Below are 27,719 nucleotides of genomic sequence, written 5' to 3'. Positions count from 1 at the left end.
AGAATTGAGTGAAGATGAAATCAGGACACTGCAACAGAAAAAAAATTGATGAAACTTCTGAACAGAAACAAAAACACAAACAAACAAACAAGAGCAAAGCTCAGAACCCCAGTGCCAAGGAGAGTGGCCAGGCAGGAGAAAGACATTTTACCTTCAACCCTTGAAGAGAGAGAAGGAAAACACGGAATTCCTGAAGTCTCTATTTGAAATTTTGATTCTAATGGGAAAACAAAATATTCCTGTGGATGGGGATGAACGTGAAGAAATCCCAGATGGTCTCTTCACTCCTGATAACTTTCAGGCACTGCTGGAGTGCCAGATAAATTCTGGTGAGGAGGTCCTGAGAAAGATCTTCAAGACCACCGCAGGTAACACATTGTTCTGCTCCAAAACACAGCAGAAACAGATGCTAGATCTGTGAGAGCTGCATCGGGGAAGAAACTCTCAGGGAAGTTAAGAGACTCCACTTCTTTTCCATTATTACTCATGACGTGGTGGACATAGCAGGGAAAGAGCACCTACCGCTGTTGGTGAGGTTTGTTGAGGAATCACATAACCTAAGAGAGGAATTTGTGGGCTTTCTGCCTTATGAAGCCAATGCAGAAATTCTGGCAGTGAAATTTCATACTACAATAACTGAGAAGTGGGGACTAAATATTGAGTATTGTCATAGTCAGGCTTACATTATATCTAGTGGATTTTCATCCAAAATGAAGATTGTTGCATCTAGACTTTTAGAGAAATATCCTCAAGCTATCTACACACTCTGCTCTTCCTGTGCCTTAAACATGTGGTTGGCAAAGTCAGTCCCAGTGATGGGGTATCCATCGCATTAGGAACAAATGAGGAAGTTTGTTCTTTTTTCCATGGATCACAGCAACTACTTTTAGAACTTGACAATGTAATTTCCATTCTTTTCCAGAATAGTGAACAATGAGGCAAAGAACTGAAGGAAATTTGCCATTCTTAGTGGACAGGCAGGCATGATGCATTTGAAATTTTAGTGCATCTCCTGAAAGCACTTGTTTTGTGTTTAGAGGGTAAAAATAGTGACACAAATACTAGATGCAACAACTGTATAGCTGGCCGGGCATTTGTTCCCTGTAGTGCAGTGACAGATTTTGATTTTATTGTTATGTTGTTGTTCTTTAAAATGTCTTACCTTTTACAAGAGCCTTTGGAACAAACCTCCAGGGGGAAACATCTGATGTCTTCTTTGCAGTTAGTAGTCTCATGGCAGTGCTTCGTCACTCAATGAAGTGATGGAAAACATTGAAGTTTATCATCAATTTTGGGTTGAGGAAGCTACAAATTGGGCAACGAAGCTTGATACTCACATGACACTCCCTGGAAAATTCCAAAGGGCCCAGCAAGGTAAGGTGGAATCTCAGTTAACCTCCCAGAGTTACTATAAAGAAACTCTAAGTGTTCTAACAGTGGAGCATATTATTCAGGAACTTAAAGATATATTGTCAGAACAACACCTCAAAGCTCTTAAATGCTTAATCCTGGTTCCCTCAGTCATTGGCCAGCTCATTCAACACTTCAGAGGAACACCATGCTGACATGTACAGATGTGACTTACCCAACCCTGACACCCTCTCAGCCAAGCTTCATTCTTGGAGAATTATGTGGAAACACAGAGGCAGAGATATAGAGCTTCCATCCACCATTTATGAACCACCTGCCGATATCAAGTTTTTTCCTAATGTGTATGCCTCTTTGAAGGTCCTGTGCATTCTTCCTGTGATGAAGTTTGAAAATGCACGAAAACGGCTCAAAGCATACTTAAGGAGCACTTTGACAGACCAAAGGTCAAGAAACTTGTCTGTGCTTAATATAAATTTTGATATAAACCATGATCTGGATCTAATGGTGGATACATATATCAAAATTTATACAACTAAGTCAGAGCTTCCTACAGAGAATTCAGAGACCATTCAAAATACTTAAAATTTATACAACTAAGTCAGAGCTTCCTACAGAGAATTCAGAGACCATTCAAAATACTTAAAAGATTTCTAAAATGGGCTTTCTCATATTTGCTGTTTGGAAGAAAAGCCATTAAGGTGTTGTAAGCCACTGAATCACTGACTTTCATTTCATCTAGGCCTCAAATGAATATACTAGCCATTGGTAATCTGCCTATGTAAGTGACCCCTGTTTGATTTTCATGCTTTGAATACCTGTTTCTTTTTCCACAAGATGACATTAGAAATGACATCACCTCTGATGGTGTCACTGTGGAACTGTTTGAGTTAAGTCATTTTAGATATAACATTATCACTGTGGATCTCGTTGTCAGGTAGTTACCCTTTCCTTGATGAAAATGAATTTGAGGAAGTATGGAAAAGGAAGAAATTCATTTTATGAAATGTTACAAGGAAGCTCATCATTGGCTTTTGACTGATTGGAGTTTTAAGTGTAATGTTAAAACTGTTTTGGTAGCACTGGGTAGGTGGAGGCAGGAAGATGTCAAGTTTAAGACCATCCTGGGCTACATAATAAGACCCTGTCTCAAAAAACCAGGGGCTTAGGGATATAGTTCATGGGTAGAGCACTTATCTAAGCATGCACAAAGCTCAGGGTTCAATGCCCAGCACAAAGGCGAAAAATCTGTAGGGTATAATTAAGGGAATTACCAGAGAGAAAAATCTGTAAGCTCAACCAAATGTTTCAGTGTGGATTTTGTGTATCAAGCAACTCAGAGAAACAAGACACAGTTGAAGTGGAAATAGAAGAACTTGCCCTTGCTGCTTTACATCTGATTGTTGCTGTTTACATTCCTTTGTTGAGCCTACATTTTCATAAGCTTTTCAGCAAGTAAATGTTGAACACTTCTGCCTCATGGTCAAGACAGAAGCTAAGGCCATCTACATAGGCAACTTGTCTGTTTGCTTCTGTCTTTTCCCATGATTTTATCTACTGCCTCATCTTGATTTACAAGAAAAGCCTACAAAAATAAATGTTTTATGGTGTACCTAGAAATAATACGGAAAAACATTCCTGCTATTTTTGGTGAAGAAAATCAATTTTGTACAGTTTATTTCAATCTAAATAAAATGTGAATTCTGTTTAAAAAATTCAATGTTTAATTTACAAAACTGGAGGGGTGTTGGCAGTACTGAGATTTAAATTCATGACCTGATTTTTCATATGTGTAACAATTTGACAAATAATATTAACAATAATATAATATTTCACAGTGATTTTAGAAAGAACTTTCTGAAAACTTCAAATCAATATCATTTTCCCAACTCCCCCTACCTTTCCTGATTGGAAATTAAGGGAAAACGCCAAGTATAGAAAATTTAAAGTTTGTTAGTCTTGTTAGGAATATATCATGATAAGGTTTAATACTCAGGATCACCTTACAAGTTTTTCAAGCAGTATTATTAGATAATTTTAAAGAACTCCCAGAAAACTTATTCCTTAGCCTCAGTATCATAATGAACGACTAAAATAACAGACGAAAATCGGAGATTCAATACCCAGGTGAAAGAGAAAGGTAACCATTGACCTCTAAGTTTCTAGGAGGCCCAACCTTAGAGGATTAGTTACTTGAGAACTCAAATGAGTTTTTGGGGAGACTTCCAGAAGTACATGACTTGGCAGTATTCAGACCAGCAACACAGGCAGCATGTGAGAGCCTGGCAGGCATTCAGCCCTGTACCCAGCTCTCACCAGAGACCTGCTCAGTCAGAACTTCTGAGTGTAGAGCATGCAACCCTGAATTTTCACAATTCTCCAGACAATTTTTATGTCCTTTAAATGTTCACAACCATGGAGCTACAGGAAACAAAATGTTATAATTGCCAACCCACTATGTCTTTATATGAAAATTTCAATGATCCCAAATCCAGGTGCCAGAGGGAGAGAGAAAAGTTTTTCTGTGCTTCATTTGGCATGTGTGTGTTTTGAAAGATACCATCCAATGCCTCCCCCTCAAAAAAAGCCCTCAACTAATCCTGTTCTCTATGAAAACAATTTTTTAAGTCTCTGTGACTCTTGAAGAAATGTCAGATGTTGTGGCTATCTCTTCACCTAGAAGACAAGTGGTGAGTTTTCAAATCTTGAATGAAGGGGAGGGAAAGACTATGAACATTCTGACAAGACTTACATTCTTCAAATTGGTTAAGGGAAATCACAATTTTTAATTTTAACAAGAGAAGAAGCATAACTCACTGAAAGTAAGCACTCAACATTTAATTTATGCATATCTATTCGACTTTAGGGCAATGAATTAAAGACCTTTATGTTAGTAAATATTGGTGTTTGTGTGCTTCTTTAATAAAGAATCTCCCAAATTCTTCAAAGAATCTCTGACTTCAGTAGGTAGTAGAAAAAAACCTCTAATGAACATAAATATATGTACAAACTATTGTAAAGAGAGCAATCCTAGGTACTCAGGAGCCTGGGGTCTGAGGATCAGGGTTACAAGTTGGCTAGGTAGGAAAGTCCATAAAACACTTATCTCCAATTAAACACCACATAAATTGAACTGGAACTGTGATTCAAGGGGTAAAGAACTAGTCTTGAGTACAATAATTCTCTTACACTTCCCAGGCTGTCAATTGGATCCCAAAATGGGCACACAAACTCACACAAAATGTTAATTTTAGTAGCAGTAATTGTACTAGTAATAGCAACATAGGCAGCATAATATATTTTAGATTTCAGATATGACCAGTGAATTATCAGTAATTTCAGAAACAGAGATTACCAAATAGGTTACTTACCTAAGTTTCTCTGGCTGATATCATTTTCCAGGTGCTAATACAATTTGTATTTTCCAAATGGTTACCCCAAACGGAACCAAAATAAGTGGATTCCTCCTCGTGGGGTTTTCTGAAAATCACCATCTGCAGCTCTTACATGCCCTCCTGTTCTTGGTGATGTACCTCTTGGCCTTGACAAGCAACGTCATCATTATCACCATCACCACACTGGACCAGCACCTCCAGTCTCCCATGTATTACTTCCTGAAGCAACTTTCCCTTCTGGACCTCTCCTTCATCTCTGTCACAGTCCCCCAGTCCATTAACAACTCCCTCACAGGCAATGGCTACATTTCCTATGGTCAGTGCATCCTCCAGGTTTTCTTCTTCACGTCTTTGGCCTGGGCTGAGGTGGCCATTCTCACGGTGATGTCCTATGACCGCTATGCAGCCATTTGCTTCCCACTGCACTATGAGCTCATCATGGATCCCAGAACATGTAAGAGGGCTGTGGTAGCTGTATGGGTAAGTGGAGGCATCTCAGGAATCCTGTGCACAACTGCCACATTTTCCATCACATTCTGTAGAGCCAAAGTAATCCACCAGTTCTTCTGTGATATTCCTCAAATTGCGAAGCTCTCCTGCTCCAATGATTATCTTGCAGTCATTGGAGTGGTTGTTCTCATGGCTGTGGCAGCCTTAGCCTGTTTCATCTCCATTGCCCTTTCCTACCTCCACATATTCTCCACGGTTCTAAGAATACCCTCTGCTGAAGGCCGGTCTAAGGTCTTTTCTACATGCCTGCCACACCTCTTTGTTGTCTCATTTTTCCTCTCTACAGGCATCTGTGCCTATCTCAAACCAACTTCAGACTCTCCAACTGCCTTAGATCTTCTGCTGTCTATCTTTTACACAGTAGTTCCCCCAACATTGAACCCTCTTATCTACAGTCTAAGGAATGAGTCCATAAAGAGAGCTATACAGAAGTTAATGTTGGATAGAGAATTCATGGAGAAATAAATTGTTTTTCATGCAATTAATAGATCCCCAATATTATACACTTACAAATGTTATTAATAGAATTCCTTTAATATGTAGTGTCAATAAAATAAAACAACCAAGATGCATTGTGTTCATAAACTCCTTTGTTGAATGGCAACTCCTTTGTATAATTACTTAGAGATTATAAAATCTTTTTTAAAAAGTAATATTTTGGGGCTGGGAGTTTAGCCTAGTGGTAGAGTGCTTGCCTAGCATGCACAATGACCTGGGTTCAATTCCCGGGTACCACATACAGAGAAAAAAAGCCAGAAATGGTGCTGTGGCTCAAATGGTAGAGCTCTACCCTTGAGAAAGCCCAAGGACAGTGCCCAGGCCCTGAGTTTAATGCCCAGGACTGGCAAAAAAAACTAATATTTTGTAGTATATACTATCTCTTCCTAATGCATATCTGTTTATCTCTTGTGTTCGAGGTAGATTTCCTGAAGAATAAATATGAGTTTTAGCAATTGTGGCAAGAAATATGAACTAGCCTAATATACTAGACATAAGGACAAACAACTATTTATCACATCTTTTATCTACTCAGTTATTAACTATTTAACCCATCTCCAATAACCTATAAATATATGTTTCCGTTTTTTAATTATATACCAATGATAGCTTTCTACACAATTTTTATTGTGCCAGTTCTGGGACTTGAACTGAGAGCCTGAGCACTGTCCTTGAGCTCCTTTGCTTAAGGCTAGTAGTGCACTTCCACTTTGAGTCACTGCAACACTTCTGGTTTCCTAGTGATTAATTGGAGATAAGAGTCTCATGGTCTTCTTTGCCAAGGCTGCCTTTGAACCACAATTCTCACATCTCAGCCTGCTTAGCAGCTAAGATGTCAAGATTATGCCACTGGCACCCAGCTCTGCCCAATTTTTTAGATATTGCTTTCATTGATCTCTTGTTTTATTTAGCTGATTAAATTAGGTAATGAGAACATTAACTCCTATACCTGTTTATATTTAGGTATTAATTTTATATTTTGTATTTTGTGTGTGTGTGTGTATGTTACTGATGTTTTAACTTGGGGATATACACTTGCTAGAAAAGTTCTGTACAACTTGACCTGTGCCACAACTGGTTTTGCTTTAGTTAAATTTACAACAGGGTTTGCCATGAGTTATCTTAGACTGTGTTCCTTCTCCTATATTTCCTACATAATTAGGATCACAATACCAGGCTGCCACATCCACACTGAAATGAGAAATGTGCAAGATATGACAAGATGTGACAGTGTAGGATACTATGGTAAAAAAAACCCTTTGAGAACTTAACATGAAATAATGAAGGATATTTTATGAATGAATAAAATAAATGGAAGATATATTTTCTTCAGGGTGAGTAATATTGCGAGGGAAACATGAATGAAGGTGTTAAAAGCAGGAAAGGGAATATGGTGCTAGTACATTATGTCCATACATAGAACAGTGAAGTCTGTTGCAATTGCTTTGTGAAGAAGAGTGATGGAGAGGGAAGTCTGATCAAGTACATTGTCAGCATGTATGAAATATCACAGCGAAAGTCTCCCATATTATTAATCTATGCTAATAAAATATTTTAAGAAACCTTTTTAAACATTTAATTTAAAACACTGTTTAATTTACAAAAGTTGGTGGGGTAGGGGTGTTGGTAGTACTGAGCTTTAAACTCAGGATGTCAGGTTTATCAGGCAGACAGTATACTATAAGAGCCAGGCCCTGGGCACATCTTGTGTTATTTGCTTATTTGTTTGTTTATACTAGGATCTGAACTCCAGATCTCTTGATCAGCTGTTTTGTTCACAGCTGGCTATCCACCACTTGAGCTGTGATCCTGTGCCTGCTTGCTTCTGGCTAAGTAGAGATAAGAGTCTGATTATTCTGCCTTTGCTAGCTTCAAACTTTGATCTTCAGATCTCAACATGTGTACATAAAAATTATAGTCATGAGTTATTAAGGCCCAGCTCAATTTTTTCTCCCACACAGATCAGTAGTTCAATAATTCAAAAATATTCCATAGTAGGCACGGTGGCTCATGCCTATAATCCTAGTCCTCAGGAGGCTGAGATTTGAGGATCAAGGTTCAAAGCCAGCCCAGACACAAAAGGACCTGAGACTCTGGGAAGTGGGGCTTGGCTCAATGGTAGGGTGGTATCCTTGAGCTGAATAGCTCAATGACAGCCCCCCGGCAACATTGAAGGCCCATGACCCACAAAAAAAATTCCAAATATACTCAAAAATGTTCAAAAATATTTAAATTCAACTAATATTCTTAATATAATGATGTCAATTATAATAAAAATACATTTCACTGATCTTCACCCCTCTGGTAATGTATTCCTTCCCTGAACAAATAAGTCTTGGCTTATTCCATCGTAATGTACACGTTCTCCTGCATATTTTCAGGAAGTTTAATTATTGAGTGTTTCACCCCTAGCTCTGAGTACACCTGGAATCATTTTTATGAGTAGGAGGAGGAAAAGAAAAAGATCCCAACCAAAGAACTATTCAGTGGTCCTAGAACATTTCAGTGAAAGACTGTGGGCAGTGGTGCCATGCCATTGCAGTGGCTCCATTATGCTAAATCCTGAGCCAGTGCACATACGTGTCTTACTTTAGATAATCTGTACTATAGCAATATATGTAAGCATCATGTATATTGAGGATGGATTACATGCTCTAGTATTCTTCTTCAGGTTGTAACTTGTGGGCATATATATTTTTGTCTTATTATTCGGTCATTTTAACAATAATCCACAACACCAAGACCTACTTCAACTTTAATATCCATCAGACTAAATTTACAGATCAATCTGAGGAGCGTTGGTGTCTAAAAAAATAAACATTGAAACTTCCATTCTATTGTTCATTCATTGAGTTTACATCTGTGATCCTAGCCAACTGGGATATGGAAAAGAAAAGTATGGAAGTTCAAGGCCAGCCCAGGTAAAACTATCTCAAAACCAGATCTCCATCAATAAAAACCTGAACATAATGGCAAATACTTATTACTCAGCTTGGGAGAAATATAAAGAGGATCAAGGTACAGGCTAGGCTAAGCGTACAAATAGACTCTATCTCAAAACAAACTAAAGCAAAGAGGGTTGTGGCTAAGTATCTGTCTGGAAAGTACAAGATCCCGAGTCCAAATACCAGTACAACCAAAAATACACTGACAATTCCAATTTATACAAATGTGAAAACTCCAAAATTATTTAAATACACTTTAGTTTTACCAGTAAAATATATTGTAGATGTTAACACAGAGATACTTAAAACATTTTATTATATTCACTGAAATACTAGTAGCTTTTCTCAGGTACTAAAAAAGTTATGAATTCATACCTTTCCTATGTAATTTGCTTAAGGTAGTAGACAATTCAAATTGTATAACTGTGACCTTATACTTTTAAATCCAAAAGTAGTTGTAAATTGATTTGTCATTTTCATTTGCTAGACAGTTTTGTCATTGACATCAATGATCATAACTTAGTATCTAATTTTTCAGTTATTCTCTAAGTCCACTTACATGAATACTTTCATTTTTCAGATGAATCTAAGATAGATATGTAAGGATGATATAACTATTAAAATCTCTTCATAGTTCAAAGTAGGAAAATCAGTGAGACTCTTATCTAACTATTAAAATGCCACAAGTAGGCCTGTGGCTCAAGGGGTAAAAGCTTGCCTTGAGAAAAAAAGTTCAAGAACAGAAACTCACAGAAAGAGACAAGACCTTGAGTTCAAGCCATAGGACTAGCGCGTGCGCACACACGCATGCACACACACACACACACACACACACACACACACACACACACACGCACACACACACAGATCTCTTCCTAAAAGAGTAAGGAAAAGCATGGCATTGTAGTGCAAACCTCCAATCCAAGCTGCTTATGAGGTTGAGGTAGGAGAATCAAGAGTTCAATCTAGACCAGGAAAAGGATTTGCAAGTCTCACCAAGTTTCTGCAAATCTCAAAAAAACAACAAAACAAAACACCCCAAAAGAAAGGAAATTGTTGATGCACCACTGTACTAAGGCCTTTTTGTTGTTTTGTTTTGTTGGTTGTGGAGCTTGAACTCTGGGACTGGGCACTGCCTCTGAGCTCTTCAGCTCAAGGATACTGCTCTATCACTCTGAGTCACAGTGACACTTCCGGTTTTCTGGTGATTAATTGGAGTTAAGAGTCTCACAGACTTTTGTGCCCTGGCTAATTTTGAACTGTGATCCTCAGATCTCAGCTTCCTGAGGAGCTAGGATTACAGTGGTGAGACACCAGGGCCTGGCTTGTGTTAAGGCTTTCGACATCTTAAAACCTTAAAAATAATTTTAAATACCTTCATTGAACTATGTCTCATCCATTTTCTAGGCAGAAACCAAAGGTTTTGCCCAAAAATGAAAAGTAAATTAGAGAACCAGAATTCAAACTTGGACAACCTAAATTTAATGCTTTCATGATAAACATGTAAGTCTATGTACATTCTGTAATTTAGTACATAATGACAAAAAGTGATAATTATTTATATTGTAACAATTTGTGATAAGCAATATTAAGAATATAACATTTCACAGTAATTTTAGGAGGAAATATCTGAAAACTTGAAATCAATATCATTTTTTCCCTCCTAATCCTACCTCTCCTGATTGGAAGTTAAGGAAAAATACCAAATATAGAAAATACAAAGTTTGTTAGCATTGTCAGGAAGATATTATGATATGGGTTTTTTTTGTTTCAATATTCTTTATTTTTATTTAATTTTATTTTATTGCAAGGGTGATATCAGAGGAGTTAGTTACTTAAGTGAGGTAATTATTACATTTCTTGTCAAACATTGCTACCCCTCCCTTCTTTTCTCCCAGTGGCTCCTGTCCCCTCCATCTCCCACCCACCAAGTTGTAAAGTTCATTTCCAACACAGTAGCTTGTGAGTATCACTGTTACTTTGTTTCACACTTTGTCCTTTGTCTCACCATACTATAATTCTCCTTTATTTCTTCAAATCAGATAAGCGGTATATACACCCAATGGAATCCTACCCTTCTACCAGAAACAATGACATGGCACCATGTGTAAGGAACTGGAAAGACTTGAAAAAATCCTACTAAATGCAGTAAGTCACACATAAAGAAATATAGTCTCCAAATTCCCCTTATTTCAAATAAGTAGTACACGTCAAGAATAATCCTAGTAGAGGATCAAAGTAACTCAATAGCTATGTACATATGACAATAAAATGCTGCTAATCTAAATGAATTTCAAGACAAAGAAACATGAGTGATTTTTTTGCTTGTTTGTGTTATTGCTTTTATTTTACTGTGTGGAGTTACTTCTTTTTTATTGTAAGGATAATGTATAGAGGGGTTTACAGTTACATTCATCAGGTAGCAGGAACATTACTTCTCACACAGTTGATACCCCTTCTCATGTTTTTGTCCCCATTTGCTCCCACCCACTCCCTCCCAATCATCTTGTTTTCCCCTTCCACTTTCCCATTTCAAATAAACAAATAAATGTATATACAATATACCAGGTAACAAAGTCAGATACAGTAACAGGAGATTAGTCATAAGAGCAAAAAAAAAGAGAAGAGGAATAACAGTGCATTAAGAAGAACAATCACTCAAGATAAAGCTCTGTTGCCATATTCTAGAGATCCGTTCATTTAGTCTCATCCTATGTGACCTTATGTACCTAGGTTTTGCACTATTATAATCCTCTGCTAGGAGAGTCCTAGATGTGTACTAATTATTACAAATGAGGGAAACCATTTACCTATGTTCCTTTGGGTCTAGCTTACTTCACTTAATAGGATTTTTTCCAACTCTATCCATTTCCTTATGAATGGGGTGATGGCAGCATAGAATTCCATTGCATATAAGTACCAATCATCTACTGAGGGGCATCTGAGTTGGTTCCATATCTTAGCTATGGTAAATAAAGCTGCAATGAACATGGTTGTGCTAGTGGCTTTAGCATGTCCTTTTTGCTGGACATTTGGGTAAATGCCAAGGAGTGGAATTGCTGGGCCATGGAGGAGCTCTATGTTTCGTCTTTTGAGGAATAGCCATACTGTTTTCCAGAGTGATTGCATGAGTTTACACTCCCACCAACAGTGTAGTAGTGATCCCTCCTGGCCACATACATGCCAGCCAGCATCTGTTGTTATTAGATTTTTTGATCATGACCATTCTAACTGGAGTGACGTAGAATCTCAAAGTTGTTTTGATTTGCATTTCTTCTGTGGCCAGGGATGCTGAGCATTTCTTCAGGTGTCTACAGGCCATTCTTATTTCCTCTTCAAGAAGTCTCTCTTTAAGTCTTTTGGAAAGATTTGTTTTTCGAGCTGCAGGTATATTGTAGGTGTGAGGCCCTTGTCAATTATATGGCTAGTGAAGAACTTCTCCCATTCTGTGGGCTATTTAACTGGCTAGCTATGTCCTTTGCCATACAGAAGCTCCGCAGTTTAATACAGCCCCATTTGTGCAAACTTTCTTTAATTTCATGTGTTTCTGGGTCTTTATTAAGAAATTATCGACCTGTGCCAAGAAGACCTACTGTTCATGGTAAGTTTTAATACTCAGAAACACCTTGTGAGTTTTTCAAGCAGGCTCATTAGATGAGCCAGAAAACTTATTCCTTAGCCTCAGTATCATAATGAATGACTGAAATAACTGACCAAAATCTGAGTTTCAATACCCAGGAGAAAGAGAAAGATAACCATTGACTTCTAAGTCTAGGATGCCCGACCTTAGAGGATTAGTTACTTGAGAACTCATTTAACTTTTTTGGGAGACTTTCAGATGTACATGACTTGGCAGTATTCAGACCAGCAACATAGGTAACATGTGAGAGCCTGGCAGGCATTGAGCTTTGTACCCAGCTCTCACCAGAGACCTGCTGAGTCAGAACATCTGAGTGTAGAGCATGCAACCCTGAATTTTCACAATTCTCTAGAAAATTTTTATGTCCTTTAAATGATCACAACCATGGAGCTACAGGAAATAAAATCTTATATTTGCCACCCTACTCTTTTTCTATGTGGAAATTTCAATGATCTCATATCCAGGTGTCTGAGGGAGAGAAAAAAAATGTTTTCTTTGCTTCATTTGAAATGTATGTGTTTTGTAAGATGCCACTCTATACCTCTCCCTTAAAAATGCTTTGACCAATCCTCTTCTCCAGGAAAACAACTTTTATAAAGTTTTTTTGATTCTATAAGAAATATCAGATGTTGTGACCAACTTTCATGGCTATCTGTACACCTAGAAGGCAAGCGGTGAGTTTTCAAATCTTGAATGAGTGAGAGGGAAAGACTATGGCTATTCTGACAAGACTTGCAATCTTCAAATTAGTTTGGAAAACCAAGATTTTTTCATTTTAACATGAGAGGAAGCATAGTTCATAGAAAAGAATGAATTTTACAACTCATTATTTAATCTATATGCATTTATTACAGTAATGAGCAATGAATTGAAACCTTTAATTTCAAAAATATTGATATTTATGAGATTGCATAAAATTTTTCCAATTTATTCAAAGAAATGTCTGACATTCATAGGCAATAGAGGAAATCCTTTACATCTGTTCAATTAAATTATATTTTCTTGCCAAAAAATTCCTTTGTGTCTTTTAAAATATATATTCAAAGCCAGGTGGCACTGGCTGCCACATGCAATCCCAGCTCCTCAGGATCCTGAGATCTGAGGATCATGGTACCAAGCTAACTTAGGCAGGAAAATCCATGAGACTCTTAGCTCCAATGAAACACCATGAAATTGGAAGAAAAACTGTGGCTCAAGTGATATAACACTACTCTTGAGTACAATAGTTTGGTGACAGTACCCCTCCCCAAAATAGACACACATATATGTACAAAATAAGTTAATTTTAGTACTAGTAGTAGAAACAGCAGAAGTCATATTATATAAATAATAGTAATATATAGTAGTACTATGTAGTAGTAATAATATATTTGATTTCAGATATGATCAGTTCATTATCAGGAACCGTAGAAATAAACAGTGATTACCAAATGGATAGCCTATTAAGTTTCTTTGACTGAATTTCACATATAATTTTATTTTACAGGTGCTAATACAATTTGTATTTTCCAAATGGTTACCACAAACGGAACCAAAATAAGTGGATTCCTCCTCGTGGGGTTTTCTGAAAATCACCATCTGCAGCTCTTACATGCCCTCCTGTTCTTGGTGATGTACCTCATGGCCTTGACAAGCAACGTCATCATTATCACAATCACAACAGTGGACCAGCACCTCCAGTCTCCCATGTATTACTTTCTGAGGCAACTTTCCCTTCTGGATCTCTCCTTCATCTCCGTCACAGTCCCCCAGTCCATTGGCAACTCCCTCACAGGCAATGGCTATATTTTGTATGGTCAGTGCATCCTCCAGGTTTTCTTCTTCATGTCTTTGGCCTGGGCTGAGGTGGCCATTCTCACGGTGATGTCCTATGACCGCTATGCAGCCATTTGCTTCCCACTGCACTATGAGCTCATCATGGATCCCAGAAGCTGTAAGAGGGCTGTGGTAGCTGTATGGGTAAGTGGAGGCATCTCAGGAACCCTGTACACAACTGCCACATTTTCCATCACATTCTGTAAAGCCAAAGTAATCCACCAGTTCTTCTGTGATGTTCCTCAAATAGTGAAGCTCTCCTGCTCCAATGATTACCTTGCAATCATTGGAGTGGTTGTTCTCATGGCTGTGGCAGCCTTAGCCTGTTTCATCTCCATTGCCCTCTCCTACCTCCACATAGTCTCCACGGTTCTAAGAATACCCTCTGCTGAAGGCCGGTCTAAGGTCTTTTCTACATGCCTGCCACACCTCTTTGTTGTCTCATTTTTCCTCTCTACAGGCATCTGTGCCTAGCTCAAACCAACTTCAGACTCTCCAACTGCTTTGGACCTAATATTATCTGTTTGTCATAAAATAATACCTCCAACACTCAACCCTGATAGCAATAGTCTGAAGAATGAGGCTATGCAGGAGGCTTTATGGAGATTTCCTCATAGCTGGAATATTCACTCAGAAAAGAAAATTCATGTCATCTTAGTAACTATGAAATATTGTTATCTGGAAATTTTTCCTAATCCCAACCAGTTCAGTAGATAATATTAATAAAAATTCATAGTGTTCTGTTGTCCAATGGCAATTTAAATTATTAAACCCTTCATTCCCATTTGTTTACCGAAGGAATTTAAATCAATTTTTTTATTTTAAGGTAAGAAAAATTAACAATTGTCACTTTATATAAGCACACTACTTCCTAACCAAGACTTTATATATGCAATCAGATATACCAACAACCTTAACACATTTCTTAAAACAACAGCATGGGTTAATATATTACAATTACCACTAATTCTACCCACTAAAGAAACAATTTTTACAAAATCTTCTAATTTCAAATTTCTATTTTAAAAATTTATATCTATTTTACACACAGTTCAACCTATTCAAACCAATTTCAAATCATTATTATATAAAACATTATTATTAACTATGCTAATTATTTTGACTGCATAACATTTCGCATAATTTATGTGAAAATAAAAATTTGACATATATTGTTTTCAATGATTTACTCTTAGGAATTTGTAGAAAAATCTAAGACTAATCTCTTAATAATTCCCAGTACTAGGTTTATTCCATCTAAATGTACAAATGTTCAACTGTATACTCAATAAGGCCATTTGACTACTAAATATAATAAACATTAAAATTTTCAACTAGCTATTCAATATAACCATTTGTTTCCATACATACAATGGTAATTTATGGCTATTTAATAAATTTATTGTTCCATAATAAAAATATTCCTATAGAAATTACTTGGTAGTTGACACTATGGAAAGCAGTGTGGCAGTGCCTCAAAAGGCTAAACATAGAACTCCCCTATGACCCAGCAATTCCACTACTTGGCATTTACCCAACCATCCAGAAACAAGGACATACTAAACCCACTAGCACAACAATGTTCATTGCAGCACTATTCACCATAGCAAAGATATGGAACCAACCTAGATGTCCCTCAGTTGATGAGTGGATCAACAAGTTGTGGTATTTGTACACAATGGAATTCTATGCTGCTGTCAGAAAGAATGACATCGCCCCATTTGTTAGGAAATGGAAAGACTTAGAAAAAATCATATTAAGTGAAGTAAGCCAGACTCAAAGGAACTTAGGCTCAATGGTTTCCCTCATTCGTCATAATCAGTAGAAACCTTGGGCTCTACTAGCAGAGATCTGCAATAGAGCAAAATCTTGATACATAAGGCCATATAATGTGAAGCTAATTGAAAGGACCTCCAGGATATTGAAACAAAAGCCTTGTAATGAATGATTGTTGTCCTTAATGTACTATGTTGTCTCTCATCTCCTTTGCTGTCCCTTGGTTATCTCATATTGTTATAGTATCTCACTTTGTTATCTGATATATTGAATTTATTTGTATTTGGATATTTGAAATTTGATAGGGAAGGGGGGGAAACCAAGACGGATGGGGGTGTGGGGGGGAGGGAAATAGGTACCAAGACATGTGAAAGGGTATCAATGTATGTGAATTAATGCACCTTCTATCTGGCAAATATCATGTAACCCTTTTACTAATTACAATAAAAAACAAAAAAAATAAAAATAAAAAAAATAAAAAATTAAAAAAAAAAAGAAATTACTTGGTAGTTGATCAAAAAGTTTTGTTGTTGATACACAATGTATATATGGCTTTTTAAAAATCTTTTTTTTTTTACTTTTCCTTGCCAGTCCCAGGGCTTGACTAATGACCTGAGTACTGTCCTTGGGCTATCTCAAGGCTAGAACTCTACCACTTAAGCCACAGTACCACTTCTAGCTTTTTCTATGTGTGTGGTACCAAAGAATTGAACCAAGGTCGTTGTGCATGCTAGGCAAGCACTCTTACATCTAGGACAAACTCCCGGACCCCAAAATCTAGTTTTTATAGTTTCAATATTGTACTATTTTTAGCTGTTTCAAATGAGCAATAGCTCAAGGATTACTCATGCTCATAAAAGGAGTTTTCCCTGTAATTCTAGATGATTTGTTATTTTTCCTATTTTATAAAACCATTCAAAACCATTTACATATTTCTCACTTGAGATCTCAGAGTTTCACATCTTAGAGTACTAACTTGATGAATTATTGTATTTGAAGAAGGTTTTTCATGACTTACATGAGCTTATAGGATCATTAGCTTACCACCCAAGGTGTTTACCTTTAAATTTATAGGTACATTCTAGCTACACCAAGTTAGTTGCAAAGTTTGGACAAATGGGGCTGCATTAAACTGCAATTTCTGTAAAACAAAGGACATAGCTAGCAAGTTAAATAGAAAGCCCACAGAGTAGGTGATCTTCATTAGCCAAACAGACAAAGGCCTCATATCTAAAATATATCTACAGCTAAAAACATTGAATCTCTCCAAAACAAATCTTTAAAGAAACAACCATCCCATTAAAAGATAGGCCAAATATCATTAAAGAAATGCAAATAAAAACAACTCTGAGATTCCACCTCACTCCAGTTAGAATGGCCAGGATCAAGAAATCTAATCACAACAGATGCTGGAGGGGATGTGGCCGGTAGGGATCACTACTACACTATTGGGAGTGCGAACTCATTCAACCACTATGGAAAGCAGCATGGCAGTTCCTCAAAAGATTAAACATAGAGCTCCCCTATGACACAGCAATTCCACTACTAGGCATTTACCCAATCGTCCAGAAACAAGGACATACTAAATCCACTAGCACAACAATGTTCATTGCAGCACTTTTTGCTATAGCAAAGATATGGAACCAACCCAGATGTCCCTCAGTTGATGAGTGGATCAACAAGATGTGGTATTTGTACACAATGGAATTCTATGCGGCTGTCAGAAAGAATGACATCACCCCGTTTGTAAGAAAATGGAAAGACTTGGAAAAAAAACCATGTCAAATATAGTAAGGCAGACCCAAAGGAACACAGGCTCAATGGTTTCCCTCATTTGTAATAACCAGTATACATCTAGGACTCTCCTAGCAGAGGATTACAATAGTGCAAAACCTAGCTACATAAGGTCACATAGGATGAGACTAAATGAAAAGATCTCTAGGATATGGAAACAAGAATTTGATATTGTTCTTACTGTACTATGTTATTTCTCTTTTGTTGCCCTTTGGTCAATCTCATATTGTTATTGTATCTGACTTTGTTATTTGGTATATTGTGTGTACATTTATTTGTTTATTTGAAATAGGAAAGGGAAGGGGAAAACAAGATTATTGGGAGGGGTAGGAGGAGGAAAATAGGGACAAAAACATGAAAGGGGGTATCAATGTATTAAAAAGTAATGCACCTTCTATCTAGTGAATATAACTGTAGCCTTTCTACTAATTATAATAAAAAGAAAGAAAGAGATAAAGAAAGAAATTAAGAAAGAAAGAAAGAAAGAAAGAAAGAAAGAAAGAAAGAAAGAAAGAAAGAAAAGGTTGCAGCGATTTAAGACCAGCAGATCACCACCTTATGGCAAGAAGAAAGCTGAAGAAAATCACGTGATTCCCTGGAGTGGGACCCTAGCTGTTAAGTTCCACCTGACAGAACACACATGCAGTTCATCTCAGTGCTTTCAGAACCCACCCAGGAGATCCCTTTCATGGAAAAATCAGTATTTTCCACAAATGTATCTTCAAACATAGGTGCCAATAGGAGATAGATCTGAGAGGCTTAACTCTCTCCCAGACAGAGGCCTGCTGCTTTGTTCCTCTGGTCACCCTCAGGCAATGACATTCATTCTTCAGCAGCAAAGGAAGAGCCAGAAAACAAACTTTTCATTGCCAAAGCTCCTTGCTACTTAAAATTCTCTGGGTCCATACCAAACCCTTTCCCCTCTATACAACCACCTCTCAAAGCTATCTCACCCTAATTCTAGGGCAAGGTTTTCCAGGACTCCCTGAGCCATGATTATTCCGTGTTTTCAAGTGTCTTGGAATAGCTTAATCAACTGGTTCTATCACAAGATGGCATCTCACTGTCACTCTTCAAGACCATAAATGTATAACCCCTCTATACATTATCCCAACAATAAAATACAAAACAAGAAAAGAACATAAATGTGGCAAAGAATTCTGAAACTAAAATGGCCAACAGAAGCAGTCATTATTGTGGGAAGCGGCACACGGACCTGGCGGCCATACCTTCACTTCCTGGAATGGGGGTCTGACGTAATCAGGCGTGGCTGCCCATGCGCCCCTACTGCTTAGCGGAATCCTGCACTGGGCATGAGCGGAAGCGTGCTGGCCTCCATCTTGCTGCGTGATCGAGCGAGTGCTGCATGCGTGCGCTAAGTGTGGCAAGAGATGATTGGCGGAGGGTATGAGGTGGCTAAATCCTATTGGTGGATTTGGAGATATACACCCAAGGCAAAAGAGGAAGAGGGAGGAAAAAAACGAGAGGAGAGGAAAAACGAGAGGGGAAAGGAGAAGAATAAAGAAGCTTTGCAGCCTGTATCGTGTGTCTGATCTTTGCAGGCGAGGGTCAGCGCGCGATATCTGGTGCCGAAACCCGGGATCTGAACCCAGCCGGTAAGTAATCTACAGGTAAGGCAGCCCCGTGAGGGTTCGATCTTAGCGTTAGGAGGGACATTAGGACCCCGATCCAGGATAGACGCCTATAGGTTCGCAGTAAGCGACAAGAGGATAACTAGGTTCGCCGAGAGCGACCATAGTTGTAATACGGGCTCCGAAGTCTCGGAACCGGATGGAATTTACCATTAAGGGATTACTCAAAGCCAATGGCACGCCCCTAAAGTTAGCCACTGCTAAGAAATTCATCCCACTAGTGGAGAAAAGAGCCCCATGGTTTTTAGAGGTCGACCTCATAGATGAGGAGTCCTGGGGGAAATTAGGGAAAGCATTAAGTGTCAATTGTATGTAGCCCGGGCGTTATTGCAGGCTAGAAAAAATTTCCCTCAAGTTCTTATTTACCATTATATGGATGATGTTTTGTTATGCTGCATTAATCAAAAGATGCTACTGCAGGCCCTTGAGACGGTTAAAAAATGCCTCCAGTCATATAGGTTAATCATTGTCCTGGAGAAAATTCAAATGGGTAAAAGTCAACAGTATCTAGGTGCAAAACTGTTACCCACATTAGTGCAGCCATTGAAATTGCACATTCAAGTAGACAGACTTCAGACCTTAAATGATTTTCAAAAATTGTTAGGGGATATAAATTGGATCAGGCCATACCTAAAATTACCCAATAGTGAATTGGCACCTTTATTTAATATATTAAAAGGTGACAGTGATTTGAATTCCCCCAGATACTTGACAGTTGAGGCGCGTCAAGCATTGCAGAAGGTACAGGTGGGTTTACAAAACAGCCAGGTAAACAGAGTGGATCCAAGTAAGCCACTTGAATTCATGGTAATACCCAGTGTGAGAGACCCCTTTGGGGTATTATGGCAAGATGGCCCCATATGCCTAATTTATCTTAAACACATCCCCTCTAAGGTATTGAAAACCTACCCTTCGGCTGTAGCCGCAGTTATTTATTTGGGAGTGGAGAAGGCAATTGCCATTTTTGGCTGCCAGCCGGCCTTAGTAGTAGTGCCATTTACCTCCCAACAAGTTCACTGGTTAATAAATAATAATGATGATTGGGCAATACTTTATTGTACAGTGACAGCCCAATTTGATAATCATTACCCCAGGCACCCGTGGCTTCAATTCCTCCTTAAGGTACCTATGGTGTTCCCTACTAGAACTTCAAGTAGACCATTGTCCAATTTCCCTACTGTATTCACTGACGGTTCCACCACCGGCGTCGGGGCAGTAGTAATTATGGATAGTAATAAAGAGGAAAAGAAATATGTCCTGCCTACCACTTATTCCTCTGCCCAATTAGTTGAGCTTGCCTCAGTGCTATATGCCTTTCAAATTGTGGGGGATAAACCCTTTAATCTTCTGTCTGATAGCCAATATGTAGTCAACTCGGTCAATATTTTGGAGGTGGTACCACACATCGATCAAAAGTCTGCCGCTGCCTCCTGTTTCTAGACTTTACAAGCTGTCATCCAGCAGTGGTCCGCTTCGTTTTTTATTGGCCATATTAGAGCTCATACTCAATTGCCAGGTCCTCCTACGGCAGGAAATACATTGGCAGATTCTTTGACAAAAACTATTTTTTACTTTTCCCAACTGGAGCAAGCAAAATTATTTCACTCTCAATTTCATGTCAATTCCGCTGCATTGCGGCAGCGGTTTACTATTTCCCGTGCAGATGCACGTCAAATTGTTAAATCCTGCATGCATTGTGCACCCTTATTGTCCCAACCCTCTTTGGGAGTAAATCCGCGAGGGATACTGCCCAATCATATTTGGCAGATGGATGTTACCCATTATCCCTCTTTTGGAAAATTACCATTTGTTCATGTAAGTATTGATACCAGCTCGGGCATCATTATGGCCACACCTATGGCTGGAGAAAAGGCCAGTCATGTAATCCAGCACTGCCTTTACTCCTTTGCTGCCTGGGGGATACCTAAAATGTTAAAAACTGATAATGGTCCTGCCTATACATCTACATCATTTAACTCCTTTCTTTCCTGTTTTGGTATTCGACTGACTACAGGAATTCCTTATAATCCACAAGGTCAGGCCATCATTGAATGCGCTCATCAAACCATAAAAAGTATGTTTTTAAAACAAAAAAGGAGAATTGGAGGCCTTTATAAAAGCCCAAAAGACATAGTTAATATTTCCCTCTTTATCTTAAATTTTTTAAATTTGGATGAGGATGGTCACTCAGCCGCGGACAGACATAATACCCCTGCCTTGGAGCAACGCTCCTGGGTTCTATGGAAAGACAATGTTACCTTGCAATGGAAGGGACCAGATCCGGTTCTATGTAGGGCACGGGGAGCGGTATGTGTTTTTCCACAGGCGGAGCCGACACCAATATGGGTGCCGGAGCGTCTCACCAGACCTGTATCACCGCCAGATGAACATGTGGACCCAGACGGTGTGGATGTTGGGAGTGACGATCCTTCTACTCCTGCCGGTGGAGGGGGCCACACGTTGGACCATGTGGACCATCCTGAAAACGTTTCCTCTGCCAATGCCACTAATTCTACCAGAGTACTCGACCCTCAATTGCAGCCAACAAATGTGTATGCTGACCCAGTACTGGAATGGATCCCGGCACGACAGTGACGTCGTGATGAGGTTGCCGGTCTTCCTGCCCATGCCGGCCATAGTGGACGACTCTAGCCTGTCAGTTGTCCTACGGGAAAAGAGAGATTTTGGCATTACGGCTTTAATTGCATCTGGGGTCCTTGCTGCAGCCGCAGCTACCGCCGCTGCGGTATCCTTGGCTACCGCCATTCCAACATCCACCGCTCTCAATCAGTTGGCAGAAAATACTGCGCAAGCCCTAACCACCCAAGTCCAGACTAATCTTCATCTTCATCGTGGACTTATGATTTTGAGTCAGAGAGTAGATCTCCTTCAGGAGCAGTTGGACATTCTGTATGAACTAACTGGGAAGGGATGTATCTCGACCTACAAGGGCCTCTGTGTCACCCCTGTGTTTTTTGAGAATGCGAGTCGGGCGGCGAACATATCTAGGGAATTGGGTCGTATGTTAACAGGAACTTGGACTACTCAGTTTGATAACCTTAGCAATCTATTGCGCGGGGAAAATTTATGCTGTCAATGCGACTGGGGTGGAAATAATGTCTTTGCCGGATGTACTCTCCTGGGCAACCACTGTCTTCTCCTTTGTAAAGGAGTGGGCTGGAATTGCTGCTCTGGTGTGCTTGCTGGGTTGTGGGTTGATTGCAGTATTAGTGGTGATGTGTAAGTTGCGTGCATGTCGCGGCAGAACACCATCGTAAAACAGGCCTTTGCCGCCCTGTCAGCAGGAGAGTCCCCGCAAGTATGGCTCAGCATGATGGATCGGTAGTCAAGGACGGGTAAGGAAGGGAGTGGGAACATATCGACCTAAGACAGACGCTGCAACAGAGCCTTGCAGTTTGATCAATGACGGGTAAGAATGTCTCCCGACTACCCCACCTAAGACAGGCATGATCCCTTGCTTAATAAAGAAAAAAGGGGGAGTTGTGGGAAGCGGCACACGGACCTGGCGGCCATACCTTCACTTCCTGGAATGGGGGTCTGACGTAATCAGGCGTGGCTGCCCATGCACCCCTACTGCTTAGCGGAATCCTGCGCTGTGCATGAGCGGAAGCGTGCTGGCCTCCATCTTGCTGCGTGATCGAGCGAGTGCCGCATGCGTGCGCTAAGTGTGGCAAGAGATGATTGGCGGAGTGTATGAGGTGGCTAAATCCTATTGGTGGATTTGGAGATATACACCCAAGGCAAAAGAGGAGGAAAAACGAGAGGAGAGGAAAAACTCCGAGAGAGGAGGAAAAACGAGAGGGGAAAGGAGAAGAATAAAGAAGCTTTGCAGCCTGTATCGTGTGGCTGATCTTTGCAGGTGAGGGTCAGCACGCGATACATTATAACATCAAGACTTGCAGGAAGTGTGAGCTTACTTTGAATCTATAATTACCCATATTTGACCAGGGCTTCTGGCTTATCCTGGTGACTGTGTGTTTGGCTTCCCTTTGACCCAAAGGGGAGTCATAATTGGAGCTGCAGACTGTTCTATTTCTCCGGGTTTTCAATTTTCCTGTCACATGGTTCATGGTTCCCAATATCCTTAATCTCTTCCACCCTGCATTATATCCTCGGCTACACTGACTCTTTTCATAGAGTCAAATAGAGGATGCTTCCATAATTTCTTGATTAAAAAAAATAGCCACAAAAGAGAATCATAGTGATTAACTTGACTTTGCAAATGTAATCATAGGATAAATTTTCTAGCAGGACCTCTTAATTTTGGTATTTGGAATGCAATAATGTAGCTGTATGTAAAACAGGGAGAAGATTCCCTAAAGAGCTAGCTAGTATCAGGGTCCTATTTATATTTAAAGTTCATCTTAGCACAAATTATGCTTTTAGTATGGTATGCTCTTAAATATGATGACCCATGTTTCATACCCTAGACTAGCCTAATAAAATAGCACAAATCTGAAATGTCTATTTGAAATTTTACAGAGTTTGATAGCTGTGTAAGTGCCTATGAAAGTGTGTGTATATATTCATAATATTATGTAAGTTTTCAAAGATGGTCTTTCAAGAAATATCAGACTTAGGGCTGGGAGTTTGGACTGGTGGTAGAGTGGTTTCCTAGCATGCACGAAGACCCGAGTTCAATTCCTCCGTAACACATACATAGAAAAAACGCTGGAGAAGCCAATTGCGTTGGTGCGCCGATGGAATGTTCGCAGTGAGCATGCGCCGCCTGAAGACGCACTGACGCGATCTTTAGGAGCCGCCGGCGACCACCCTGGAAGAAGACGGAGTGCAGCCCCAAGTCCGTGCTGTTCGTGTGTCTGGGTCACATTTGCCGGTCACCCATTGCAGAAGCAGTTTTCAGAAAACTTGTAGCTGACCAAAATGTTTCAGATAACTGGGCCATTGACAGTGGTGCTGTTTCCGACGGGAACGTGGGCCGTGCCCCAGACCTGCCTAAGAAATCGTGACATTAGCACAGCCCATGAAGGCAAGACAGGTTACCCAAGAAGACTTGGCTACATTTGATTACATACTGTGTGTGGGTGAAAGCAGTCTGAGAGATCTGAGTAGAAAAAGTAATCAAGTTAAAAACTGCAAAGCTAAAAATCGAATTACTGGGGAGCTATGATCCACAAAAACAACTCATTATTGAAGATCCCTATTACGGAAACGACTCTGACTTCGAGATGGTGGACCTGCAGTGCCTCCCGTGCTGCAGGGCCTTCCTAGAGAAGGCTCACTAGACTAGCACTGCCTACAACCAACCCAGTGACTCGCCCACTAGTCCTGTGCCTCAGTGTAATGGCTGTCCTTAACCCCAGCCCCTGTGATTACTTGAGCTGACTTACTCTTTCTTATCTTAAAAATAATTGTAGGTGACAATTCGTTTTATTTACCGAAGAAAAAAGGAAGTTAAAAAAAAAAGCTGGAAATTATGCTGTAGCTCAAGTGTTAGAGCTCTAGCCTTGAAAAACTCCAAGGACAATGCTCAGGCCCTGAGTTCAAGCCCCAAGACTGGAAAAAGAAGAAGAAGAACTATCAGATTTAAAACTGTGTATCTTGGGCTAGGAGTTTGGCCTAGTGGTAGAGTGCTTGCCTACCATGCACGAAGATCCGATTCGATTCTTAGGTACCACATATATAGAAAAAACCTGGATATTATGCTGTGGCTCAAGTGGTAGAGTTCTACCTTTGAGAAAACCCCAGAACTCAGTTCAAGGCCCAGGACTGACAAAAAAAAAAAACAACAACAACTGTATATCTCATTAAAACTGCATATCTTATTAAATTGTGTCCATATATTCGTAATCCATACCCTATAACTTACAATTAACAATGAATTCAGATAAACAGCCAATATAAGTGAACAAAATTAGTTTAAATGTTTTCATTTAATAACAAGTGGGAAAACCTTTAATTTTATAATCTGAAGAACATATTTTTAAAGTATTACACAAATGATTGAGTTTTTAGTTTGACTTTAACTTTTTTCATATATTTTTTGTAATTAATAGAAGAGTTACATTACATTCCCCAGATGGAAGGTGCATAACTTCACATACATTGATACCCTTTCTCATGTCTTGGTACCCATTTCCCTCCCCCTACCCCCACCCCTCATCTTGTTTTCCCCCCTTCCCTATCCAATTTCAAATAACCAAATACACATTTATCCAATATATCAGATAACAAAATGAGATACTGTAACAATATGAGATAACCAAGGGACAGCAAAAGAGATGAGAGATAACAAAGTACATTAAGGATAACAATCATTCATTATATGGCTTTTGTTTCTATATCCTAGAGGTCCTTTCATCTAGCGTCATACTGTATGGCCTTATGTATCTAGGTTTTGCTCTATTGCAAATGTCTGCTAGAAGAGTCCAAGGTTTCTCCTGATTATGGCAAATGAGCCTAGGTTCCTTTGAGTCTGGCTTACTTCACTTAATAGGATTTTTTCTAAGTCTTTGCATTTCCTTACAAATGGGGAAATGTCATTCTTTCTGACAGCAACATAGAATTCCATTGTGTATAAATAACACATCTTGTTGATCCACTCATCAACTGAGGGACATCTAGGTTGGTTCCATATCTTTGCTATGGTGAATAGTGCTGCAATGAACATTGTTGTGCTAGTGGATTTAGTATGCCCTTGTTTCTGGACGGTTGGATAAATGCCAAGTTGTGGAATTGCTGGGTCATAAGGGAATTCTATGTTTAGTCTTTTGAGGAACTGCCATACTGCTTTTCATAGTGGTTAAACGAGTTTGCAGTCCCACCAACAGTGTAATAGTGATCCCTCCTGGCCACATCCCCTCCAGCATCTGTTGTTATTAGATTTCTTGATCCTGGCCATTCTAACTGGAGTGAGGTGGAATCTTAGAGTTGTTTTGATTTGCATTTCTTTTATGACCAGAGATGTCGAGCATTTCTTCATGTGTCTATAGGCCATTCTTATTTCTTCTTCTTCAGAGAAGACTCTCTTTAAGTCTTTGGCCCATTTTTTAATGGAATGGTTGTTTCCTTGGAGATTAGTTTTGGAGTGATTCAATTTTTTGAAATGTTGATATATTTTAGATAGGAGGCCTTTGTCCGTTGTATGGTTGGTGAAGATCTTCTCCCACTCTGTAGGCTTCCTAATTAATTTACTAGCTATGTTCTTGCCATATAAAAGCTTTGCAGTTTAATGCAGTCCCACTTATCCAGCCTTTCTCTGATTTGTTGTGTTTCTTGGTCCTTATTAAGAAAGTTTAGACCTGTGCCAAGGAGGCCTAGTGTGTCTACTATTCCCTCTTGTAAAGTTTTCAGACCTCGAGGTTTTTGATCCATTTGGAATTAATTCTATCTAGTGCAGGGTGACAAAGAAGGATCCAACTTTAGTTATCTGCAGGTGCTTAACCAGTTCTGCCAGCACCACTTGTTGAAGAGGCTATCTTTCTTCCATTCTATTTTTTTGGCTCCCTTGTCAAAGATTAGGTGGCCATAGGTCTGTGGTTTAATATCTGGGTCCTCAGTTCTATTCCATTGGTCTTCAGGCCTGTTCTTGTGCCAGCACCAACCTGTTTTGATAATTATAGCTCTGTAGTACAGTATAAAGTTTAGTATTGAAATTCCTCCTGGGCTGTTCTTTCTGCTAAGAAGTGTTTTTTTGCTATATGGGGTCTTTTATTATTCCATATGAAATTTTGGATTGCCTCTTCCATTTCTTTAAAGAATGACATTGGGATATTGATGGGTATTGTGTTGAATTTGTAGATAGCCCTTGGCAAGATTGTCATTTTCACGATGTTGATCCTTCCAATCCAGGAGCATGGGAGGTTTTTCCATTTCCTCAGTTCTGCTTTAATTTCCTTTTTCAGGGTTTTAAAGTTTTCATCAAAAAGGTCCTTTACATTCTTAGTTAAGCTAATTCCTAAGTACTTTATTTTCTTTGAGGCTATTGCAAAAGGAGTTGCTTTCCTGATTGTTGCCTCGTTCCTCTCACTGTTGGCATAAAGGAAGGCAGTTCATTTTTGATTGTTAATTTTATACCCTGCTACCTTTCCAAAATTTTGAATCAGCTCAAGAAGCTTGGGAGTGGAGTCTATAGGGTTCTTTAAATACAGAATCATATCATCTGCAAAGAGGGAGAGTTTCACTTCCTCGTTCCCTATTTGGATCCCCTTTATGCTTGCTTCTTCCCTTATTGCACTGGCTAGGAATTCTAATACCATTTTAAAGAGGAGTAGAGAGAGTGGGCATCCTTGTCTCATTCCTGATTTTAGAGGGAATGGCTTTAGCTTTTTGCCATTAAGTACAA

General features: G+C 39.2%; 1 protein-coding gene, 1 long non-coding RNA gene and 3 pseudogenes across 2 annotated transcripts in view; all 5 read left to right on the top strand.

Moving 5' to 3' along the window:
- Window positions 1-220: 220 nt before the first annotated feature.
- On the top strand, window positions 221-1,953 carry LOC150048023 (52 kDa repressor of the inhibitor of the protein kinase pseudogene; annotated as a pseudogene).
- A 2,843-nt stretch (window positions 1,954-4,796) lies between these two features.
- On the top strand, window positions 4,797-5,738 carry LOC150048022 (olfactory receptor 14J1-like). Its single transcript, XM_090355349.1, has one exon. The coding sequence runs from the start codon at window positions 4,797-4,799 to the stop codon at window positions 5,736-5,738; it is 942 nt and encodes a 313-aa protein (XP_090211475.1).
- Window positions 5,739-13,868: 8,130 nt separating this feature from the next.
- LOC150048021 (olfactory receptor 14J1-like) lies at window positions 13,869-19,120 on the top strand (annotated as a pseudogene).
- A 4,072-nt stretch (window positions 19,121-23,192) lies between these two features.
- The window catches only part of LOC150048008 (uncharacterized), a 91,658-nt gene continuing 87,131 nt past the window's right edge, over window positions 23,193-27,719 (top strand). The window contains exon 1 of the long non-coding RNA XR_016539235.1: window positions 23,193-23,273. This is a non-coding gene — a long non-coding RNA (uncharacterized LOC150048008). The remainder of the gene's footprint in view (window positions 23,274-27,719) is intronic.
- Window positions 24,115-24,660, top strand: LOC150048020 (low molecular weight phosphotyrosine protein phosphatase pseudogene; annotated as a pseudogene).

This window comes from Megascapheus bottae, chromosome 22 (assembly GCF_031878675.1).
Source record: "Megascapheus bottae isolate mThoBot1 chromosome 22, mThoBot2.hap1, whole genome shotgun sequence".
Taxonomy (NCBI): Eukaryota; Metazoa; Chordata; class Mammalia; order Rodentia; family Geomyidae; genus Megascapheus; species Megascapheus bottae.
Note: the sequence above shows the minus strand (reverse complement) of the source record. Positions and strands in the feature narration are given on the sequence as shown.

Excerpts from the sequence above, each read along its gene's own strand:
- LOC150048022 (XM_090355349.1), top strand. The coding sequence starts at position 4,797 with ATGGTTACCCCAAACGGAACCAAAATAAGTGGATTCCTCCTCGTGGGG.